Raw genomic sequence first — 10,096 nt, 5'->3', positions numbered from 1 at the left:
TGGTTTTAGGTACACACTTGTTGCATAGCTCTATGAACAAACAAGTTAAGGACTCTTGTCCTGAAATACTGGCCCTAGTAACAAAACAAGGCAATGATGCGTGCTCCACACTACAGGTTCCTGAAATAAGAAAGACGATGATGCTTGTTTTGAAATATTGGCTCTAGGGGAAAAACAAGGCGATGCATGTGTTCAAATACTGGCTCTAGGAACAAAACAAGACAATGATGCATGTTTTGAAATATTGGCTCTAAGGACAAACAAGGTATATAATTAGCATGTGTTGAAATACTGGCTCTAGGAACAAAATTAGGCAGTGATGCTTGTCTCAAAATATAGATACTAGAAACAAATATAGGCAACGATACTTATTGTGAAATATTGGCTCTCTGAACATGGAAGGCTATGATGCTTGTCACAATATACTGATTGTACAAACAAACAATGACGCTGGTTTTGAAATATTTTCTCTAGGAATAAACAAGGCAATGTTTCTTGTCTCAAAAGATTGATTCCAGCAACAAGAAGGCAATGATACTTTTTCCAGAATTCAAAATATTGTTTTTTCAAGATGTTGATTATCTTGCATCTTAAGCTGTAGTAAGAAACAAGGCAATGATGTTTGTCTCAAAATATCAACTTATGGAACAAACAAGGCATTGGTGATTCTGTCGAAATACTGGATCTAGGAATAAATGGAGTCTGAATATTGATTAAATGAATAAACAAGGCAAAGATGCTCTTGTCTTGAAATATTGGTGCCAAGAATAAAACAAGGCAATAATGCTCGTCTCAAAATACTGGTTCTAAGAACAATTTATTTATTTTGTTCGGTTTAACGTCGCACCAACACAATTATGGGTCATATGGTGACTTTCCAGCTTTGATGGTGGAGGGAGGCCCCAGGTGGCCCTCCGTGCATTATTTCATCATGAGCAGGTGCCTGGGTATAACCAAAGACCTTCCGTAAGCCAGCTGGATGGCTTCCTCACATGAAGAATTCAACGTCCCGAGTGAGGCTTGAACCCACATCGATGAGGGGCAAATGATTTGAAGTCAGCAACCTTAACCATTCGGCTCCTCTAAGAAGAAAGGTAATATTGCCTTCCGTTCAAGAAACAAACAAAACAATGATGCTTATTCAAATATTGGTTCTAGGACAAAAAAGTCAATGATGATTCTCTCAAAATACTAGTTATAGAACAATGTTGATGGCTCTAGGAACAAGCAAAACAATGATGCTTATCTAAAAGCATTGCCTTTTGAGACAAACAAGGCAATGATGCTTGTGTCAAAATATTGGTTCTTGTAAAAACAAGACAGTGGCACTTGTCTGAAAAAAAAAAGAGTTCCAAAGACAAACTAGGTAATGGTGTGTCTATTGAAAAATTGGTCATGGAACCTAGATCTTGCCGACATATCAAAACCAACTCTTACCCTGCTAAGTTTCTAAAATGGACTACTCTATCTTTCAATTTGGACATTACCATATACAGTTCATAGAGGTATTCAATGAAGATTTACCAACTGAACAGGGACTAGTGCAGATCATGATCAGGCCCCGTGTTCACAAAACATTTTTCGGTCTCAGCTGAGTTTGAGTTTGAAATTTTAATATCAGTTTTACTAAAACTCCATGGTAAAATTCCTAATGAGACTGACCATCAGTACTAAACAGTCACTTGAAAATAGTTATTAACTTCAAATTTAAATTTAAACCTGCTATTTAGATATAAATGACAAATAAAGTTTCGTTATCAAACTCAGCTGAGACTGAAAATGTTTTGTGAACACGGGGCCAGATTATCTTGATCTGCACTGGTCGCAAAGGCAGATACAATTGCTGTTAGTATGCTAAGAGATAATCAAAGAATGTTAAATTTCGGCAATATTATTTTCACAGACACTTAGAGCAAGGCCACGCTGTTACAAATCTACCAATACATTCTTCTTATTTCATACTAATTTATGTTCATTGTGAAACAAGTTTGTTTGATTTGGGTTTAACACCGTTTTTCAGCAGTATTTCAGTTATGTAACAGCAGGCAGTTAACCTAACAAGTGTTCCTGGATTCCGTACCAGTACAAACCTATTCTCTGCAAGAAACTGCCAACTTCCTCCCATGAATCAGAGGTAGAGGACGAATGATTTTAGACACAATGTCTTCTATCAAATCGTCACGGAGAACATACACCCCATCCAAGGATCGAACTCACGACCCCATGATCCGTAGATCTGCATTCTCCCAACTGAGCTAAGTGGGCGGGCTTCCACAACTTGTATTAATCACTTTCCATACCTCATTTCTTATGATATTTATCAACATGAAGATATGAGTGAAGAGAAGCCATAGCCCTTTTAAATGTTGAGCACCAGTCAAGGGAGGCTACTCATGTAATTTTCAAGTGTTTGGTATGATAGAGTCAAGGAGTAAATAAAAAATCTCCTGCACTCGAAGCGGGTATTAGGCTGACGAGGCCAGTTCTCTGTTACTGTTTGTGCTGCTGATGATGACAGTAACTATCACACCAAGTTCCATCCATTATAAACTAATTAATAACATAAAAGTTTGTATTTATACAAAAGTATATTCATCATTTTGTAAAACATCTTTAACAAAACACTTTAAACAAAAATTATGCATTTCAAAGTCTTTATTTCAAATGTTGTGTCAAAAAGAAACATCAAATACATGAGAAAAAAAAGTTTTGTCCAAGAAGCCTTTTCTGATATACCATTATTTTCTTTTTTATAAAAAACGGGGATGAGAAAGACAAGAGCCATCAGTAAACTGATGTATGCTCCAAAAGCATAATTCTGGAAACAGGAAATAAACGCAAAATTAACCAACAAACAATGTAAGGGGTTATACTTTGGCAACCGGTGCCGATACTTACGGTTTTAAATGTATCATAGCATCTATCATAATATGAGCCGCAGCATGAGAAAACCAACATAATGGCTTTGCGACCAGCATGGATCCAGACCAGCCTGCGCATCCGCGCAGTCTGGTCAGGATCCATGCTGTTCGCTAACAGTTTCTCTAATTCCAGTAGGCTTTGAAAGCGAATACAGCATGGATCCTGATCCTGACCAGACTGCGCAGATGCGCAGGCTGGTCTGGATCCATGCTGGTCGCAAAGCCACTATGTTGGTTTTCCCATGGCACTGCTCATATACATAGTTTTATTCAATTTCCAACTTCAATTCTATTGCCTTTTTAATTTTGAAAAAAAAATATTAACAAACTATAAAACAAAATAAAATAATATTTCTTTTGGTAAATAGCAGAGGGGTGTTAATTTTTGTGGGGAGAGGTATTTATACAGAGGTATAGGGTAGAATATGTATGATTTTCACTTTAACCAGACAATGTGGGGAAAACCTTTTTTTCGGCAAATATGGTGGGTTGGGACGAGTTATACGTATAGCAAAAAAAAAGAAAAGAATTTTATAGAAAAAAATTTAAGGGCCACATTTCTTGAAATAGACATGATTCATGTATCTGACAATATACGCAAGTTCTCTTCATTGTATAATAGTTCTGTAAGTTTGGGTCAGATCCTTTGAAAACTGTATGAGGAGTTCTAAATCCAGAACAAGAGCACCGCCTTGCAGGTGCTGACTCTCATCTGATTTTTTTTGTATAATAGAAATATTGTCCTACCCATGATTTTCTAAGTCTAAAAAGGGCCATCACTCTTGCAAAAAGCAGGATAGAGTTATGTTTCTTGATGTACAGTGTCCACTTATGATGGTGAAAAACTGTTGCAAGTTTTAAAGCAATAGCTTTGAAAGTTTATGAGAAAAGTTGACTTAAACATAATATTCAACCAAGAAAATGATTTTTCTAAGTCCAAAAGGGGCAATAATTATTGCAAAAAGCAGGATGGAGTTATGTTGCTTGCTGTACAGGGTCAGCTTATGATGGTGAACAAGAGTTGCAAGTTTTAAAGCAATAGCTTTGATAGTTTAAGAGAAAAAGTTGACCTAAACATAAAACTTAACCAAGAAATCTGATATTTTCTAAGTCCAAAAGGGGCCATAAATCTTGCAAAAAGCAGGATGGAGTTATGTTTATTGCTGTACAGGGTCAGCTTATGATGGTGAACAAGTGTTGCAAGTTTTAAAGGAATAGCTTTGATAGTTTAGGATAAAAGCTGACCTAAACATAAAACTTAACCAAGAAAACTGATTTTCTAAGTCCAAAAGGGGCAATAATTCTTGCAAAAAGCAAGATGGAGTTATGTTTCTTGATGTACAGGGTCTGCTTATGATGGTGAACAAGTATTCCAAGTTTCAAAGCAATAGCTTTGTTAGCTTAGGAGAAAAGTTGACCTAAACATAAAACTTAACCAAGAAATCTGATATTTTCTAAGTACAAAAGGGGCCATAAATCAGGCAAAAAGCAAGATGGAGTTATGTTTCTTGCTTTACAGGGTCAGCTTATGATGGTGAACAAGTGTTCCAAGTTTCAAAGCAATAGCTTTGATAGTTTAGGAGAAAAGCTGACCTAAACATAAAACTTAACCAGGCAACGCCGACGCAGACGCCGACGCCGACAACCGCTCAAGTGATGACAATAACTCATTTTTTTTCAAAAAATCAGATGAGCTAAAAAGGACTTTATCAGTATTGCCCAATATACAACATTTTGTAAAATATCACACGGCCATAAATCCTTAACTGGGTATGGTATATTCATGTCTTGAAAATATGCACAAATTCACTTCATAGTTATACATTAATTTCTGTAAGTTTGGGCCAAATACTTTGAAAACTGTATGTGGAATTATCTAGACAAAGATCTGACAGACAGATGTAAAGACAAACCGACATTGTGGCAACTAATAGCAAACCCTGAAAATAAAACTATGAATAATTGTAACTATGAGAAATTCAATTAAAAATCATGTATCAGGGACTGATGAAAAAAAAAAGTCATACAATTGTTGAAAACAGAATATCAATACTTGTTTAATATGGTCTTAAAATCTCGATCTGTCGCCTTAAAACATGAAAAGGGAAGAAATACTTCCCTTGCCTAACTTCTACTTAGAGCCAGTCAATATCATCGTGGCATTCTGCATGGACAAACACTGATAAATACAACCTCCCATATAAACAAATTTGGAAACAGTCTAATAATGCGCAGTTTAATATTTGTTTTTGCCATATTTTTTTTTCAAAATGGTAATTAGAGGTAAAGTCAAGTTATTGTGATGGTCACTTTTTATGAAGTATTCAATAATGCTCCTCCAGTGAAAACTAATTCCTCACGAATAATTCTTATTTTACAGTGTGATACAAAATTTTAATGTAATCAGTAAAATTTAAGCAAATTCTAAGAGCTGCAATAATCCGTTCATGAGAAAAGTAATGGTAAATTTTACCCTTGCAGTTTGGAGAAAAAAATCACACCCAACAACTGAAACAAATGTACTTGACTAGAAGTTGAACTCAATATTGAAATATTTTCGCCGATTAGTCATCTTTAAAAAAAAAAAAAAAAAAAAAATGTACACAACATTTACAGGGGACAAAAAGATTTCAAAAACATTGTAAACAAGACAAGAAATCGTAACAGAGTTACCAACATCCCCTGCCTATGGATATTTTTCACAAAACATAATTATTATCTTCACATATTACTATAACTTGTATAAGGATCTAGGTCTTGCATATGACATGCAATTTTAACGTGCAGAACACCTGTACTAAGTAATATCAGAATACATTGACCAATGGCAGGGTTACTGACTGGACATGTAACAGGCCCTGTTAACCTCTGACTTCCACGTGTGACCTTGACCTTAAGAGCTAGGGGTCTGGACCATGCACATGGCTCATCATCCAAATATGGGAAACATTTGTAACATGTGATTTTAAAATCTCTTAATAGATGGCAGAGTTATAAACCAGACACTAGGTGTGACAGACAGACAGATGAAAGGAAGGATGGACAAATGCAGCTCATTTCTATGTCCCCTTGTTTTTCTTTGAAAAAGGTTGGGGACATCAAAAAGGACACAAATCTTGAGAACAAATGAAAAAAAAATCTATATAAAACTGAACACATCTTTAAATGGCAAACTAGAAAAAGTTTAGCTCTTCATTACTTCACTTTCACTTATCGTATCTTGTTACTGATAATTTTTTTTTGAAGTTATTTTCTTCAAATATGAAAGAAAAAACATAAAAGTATCACAAAAACAGTTTCTGAGAATGCAAGTCATTTGGTTTACATAATTTCATAATTTGAGGTATTTCATACTCATTGGTATTTCTATACACTATTCCCACATAGCCCTAGCTCTTGCTGTAGGCCGCCGAACACGACCCCGCATGCTTACTGTAACTGGAGCCGCATCATCACTGTCTGTATTGTCACTATCTTCCGTGTATTTAATTGTCGATTTTCCCTGATTCCTCGTGCGTCTACCCTGTCTTGACCCTGAAAAAGTATGCTGGGATGCATGGCTGGAATTCTCATATCGCGAGAGTCTACCTGGTGGGCCAGAGTCACTCTCACTATCACGACCCTTTGAACTCTGAGATCCCTGAGATGACCTTAACCTTGTCACAGGACTATGATGTTCTAAATCTGATTCTAAGTCTTCCGTTGCAGAATCGTCTGAACTTGAATCATCTTCTTCAGAATCATTTTCAGTCTTGGATTCTGAATCAGTATTAGCACGAACTTTCCGTCTCTTTCTAGCAGGTTTTCTACCTCTTTTTACCCTTTTTCTCTGAGATTCGACCTCAGTGTCACTATCACTGCTTTCTTCAATTTCAGCTTCGCGCCCATGACTTTTGTGCATGAGACTAGCTGATCTTGCACCACCATTTTGAGATCGTTTAGCACTATTTGCAGAAGTTTTGTTTATCACATTTTCGTTATCATCTTCGTCAGTAAAGAAACCTTTGTTTGTATACTTTCTCATTTTAATGGTTCCCGTTCTTGCACGTGTCGAGTACCTCTGGTTAGCATCCTCCTGAGAGGATCCATTTGTTAGAGTTTTCTTGCCTGTACCTGGAATTTAAACGGAATCCACTTTTAAACCAATCTTGCATTTCACAGGTAGATAATCCCTGCCATCAGGGCTGCCACAAGATCTCAACTATTTAGGTTCTATCTGTTTTTTGATTAACTGCTAAAATTAAGATAAAAGCCATTCTGGAATTAAATTGCTCAATACAGTAAGAACTGGGTTCAAACTGTTAAGAAATATGTCTTCACTCTCAAAATACCTGCATCTGATTGGACACTTATGGTAGAAAGTTACAATTTGCAAAAAATAGAAAGGTTGCATTCTGGTTGTATAACCTTTGAGCTATGTCTAACTTATGTGAAAAATGCTCTAGGTTGTAGATCAACTTGGATCTAATCCATTTACACATACAGTCGAAACTCGGTATCTCAAACTCGCTTACCTCGAAATTCCGCTTAAATCGAAGAAATTTTCAAGTCCCGTCAAATTTCCTTCTTTATATATGTAATTCAACTTCGGTTACGTCAAAATTTGAGTTACCGAAACGCCGGATGTGTCGAAAGGGATTTTCAGTCCCGTCAATAAAATTCAAATGCATTTTAAACTCGGTAAGTCGAAGTGAGAAAAATATGCGATAAAATTTCACACATGTCATTGTGAATGTGGCTGGTTTTTAACACATGTCAATGTTTATTGCCTATCCAGAAAGATTATCAAAGTGAGATGATGTCATACTTGTTCGCACGTGTCATAATGGTAACTGTTTGATGTAAACATTAGACTTCTTTAATTAGCAGTCATTTGTTTTTGAGACGTTATGAAAATTGCTTTTAATTTAAACTTATGAATTTATTAGTTTGAACAGTTGGGATCTTTAATAAAGATTAATCACAGGTAATCGCAATGCGACTGTATAAACATTAACTTCTTGAGGGAAAACATCATTCGTTCAAAATGTAAAAATGAAATGCTGTCAATCCTCCGGCAGAGAAACATGGTACAAAAAGGAAACTTGACTCAAAAACATTTGAGGTAAGCATCATTTTTATTCTTCGAAAAACTGATAAAAACTTTGATAAACACAAACTGTACGGAATCGTGTACGCGTAAAGTGCCGACAGCGTATAGACGGCATCAAGGAAACAGTTTCTATTTTTTATCAAATCTTTTCGTAATGTGTACTCATTTCTATCCATATACGTCCCTCCTCATAACTCGAATTTCGGTTATCTCGAAATAAAAAGCACAGTCCCTTGAAATCTGAGATACCGAGTTTCGACTGTATCTATTTACTGTTTTTCTATGTTGTACATACTTACAAATGCTAGAAACAAAGTATGTTTAAATTATCCATAGTCTCTCAGAATGCCTGAAAAATTCTACATCCCAGTCTACAAACAGAATGGGAAAAGTGTTCTGAAGCCAGTGACCTTGACTACTTGGCCTAAGACATCCTAACCCTGTCTATATTTTTTTTTTCTTTTTAAATATTAAAATACACAGAAAAAAGTGATGACTTCAAACACATTAAAACAGCTGGCTGAAAAATAACTCAGACATGAGCAGCTGAACAAAAGAAATGAGATAAAAAGAAGTGGTGCAGGATCTTGGTTTCGACTTATACAAAAAATACACACTTTTTATATTTATTTTTTGCATTTTTGTTCAGCTGATGACAAAAAGACACAAATAAATGTCAAATGCTGATTTTCAAGCTTTTGTAGTACAGGAAGGCCACAGGGGCCACTTTATGCATTAATTCAGGCATGGGTGGGCACCTTGCTAGAACCACTTATGTTCTGTAAGCCAACTTGATGGCTTCTTCACCTGAAAGAATTCTACATGAAAGTGTGGTTTCAAACTCAGAGTGAGGGGCCTGTGAGTCCAAGACAGCAACCTTAACCACTAGGCCACGGAGGTCCATTTTACCTTTACTTTACTGTGAAATCATTTAATCTCATGGGCACAAATTTTGGTTTTGGCAAAAATGGCTACATCATCAAGATAGAAATTCATGGATTTCAAATTTAAAAGATACATGTGAAATACTTGAAATTTTTTTTATTTTGTTCATTCATATTAAATTGTTTAAAATTCATAGATTGATGCAAGCATGAAATCCAGGAAAAATGAGCGCCACATAAACATTAATGATTTCACATTTTATATGGGAATCATGTCTGTCTGTATTGCTTTTTCACTGAGAAAATTAAGCATGGATTAAAAATATGATCTAATACTTTCCAGTACAGTAAGGGGTATATTTAAACCTGTACCCATCCAAGCAAACATTTTGGACTTGCCCGTTCTGTTTATTTGGATACTCATCCTAATATATATAAATATTGTACAGAGCAATATTACCAGTATATAACCTTTTACTATCAAATAGCAAGCCATTAAATAAGTGTTTTATTGCACAAGATTAGAAATAAATTTCTTTTTTCTTTTTTCTTAAGTTCTGACTTTAAAAGCCCAGCAAACTTGTGTTGACTTACAGCACTAACTATGGGTAAGCGATTTATAGAAGGATTCCTGTTTTGATATTCACTTACTGACTGGTAAGCCATCCAATAAATGTTTTATTACATGACATCTGATATTAATTTTCAAAGTTTTATTTTTAAATGTCTTATTAGCCCAATAAAAAGGTGTTGAGTACAGACCAGTCATAAAGCACAAGCTATGGACCAGTTAATTATATAGGGAGTCCTGTTATAATAGTTATTGGAACATGTATCATTTTGTTCACGATTATACCTTTCTTCCTCGGAGATTTACGTGGCTGCAGTTCAAAATCATCATCGGAATAGTCTGGCTTTGGTTCCGGGAATTCCTGGTTTTCTAGATCACTATCATTGTAACCAGTGGTCATCTGGATGGTGCGACGTTCTGTATATATAATAATTAAGGCATGGTCTGAGTGGGAAAGTAACCTACTAAACCCTATTACATGACAGTACAATAGGCCCAAAAATGTAAACACATTTGCACCAGCCTTAACCAACAAATAATTAAACTACAGGTTTGTTTGGTACTTTGTCTAGTAATATTTATTTACCATTTTCAAATAATCATGACATCAAATCCAGGGCATATCTTT

At 35.5% G+C, this 10,096-nt stretch overlaps 1 protein-coding gene across 5 annotated transcripts in view; it reads right to left on the bottom strand.

The window, feature by feature from the left end:
* Nucleotides 1-2,569: 2,569 nt before the first annotated feature.
* LOC123552857 (bromodomain and WD repeat-containing protein 3-like) overlaps nucleotides 2,570-10,096 on the bottom strand; it is a 52,581-nt gene continuing 45,054 nt past the window's right edge. For all 5 annotated transcript variants that reach the window (XM_053541095.1, XM_053541098.1, XM_053541099.1 and 2 more), the window contains 2 exons: nucleotides 9,754-9,885; nucleotides 2,570-7,034 (listed from right to left, as the gene is read on the bottom strand). In XM_053541095.1, the coding sequence (XP_053397070.1) occupies nucleotides 6,295-7,034; nucleotides 9,754-9,885 (872 nt within the window). In that variant the 3' untranslated portion in view covers nucleotides 2,570-6,294. The remainder of the gene's footprint in view (nucleotides 7,035-9,753; nucleotides 9,886-10,096) is intronic.

The sequence above is a fragment of the Mercenaria mercenaria genome, chromosome 4 (assembly GCF_021730395.1).
Source record: "Mercenaria mercenaria strain notata chromosome 4, MADL_Memer_1, whole genome shotgun sequence".
NCBI lineage: Eukaryota > Metazoa > Mollusca > Bivalvia > Venerida > Veneridae > Mercenaria > Mercenaria mercenaria.
The sequence above is the reverse complement of the archived record's forward strand: the minus strand, read 5'-3'. Positions and strand labels throughout refer to the sequence as shown.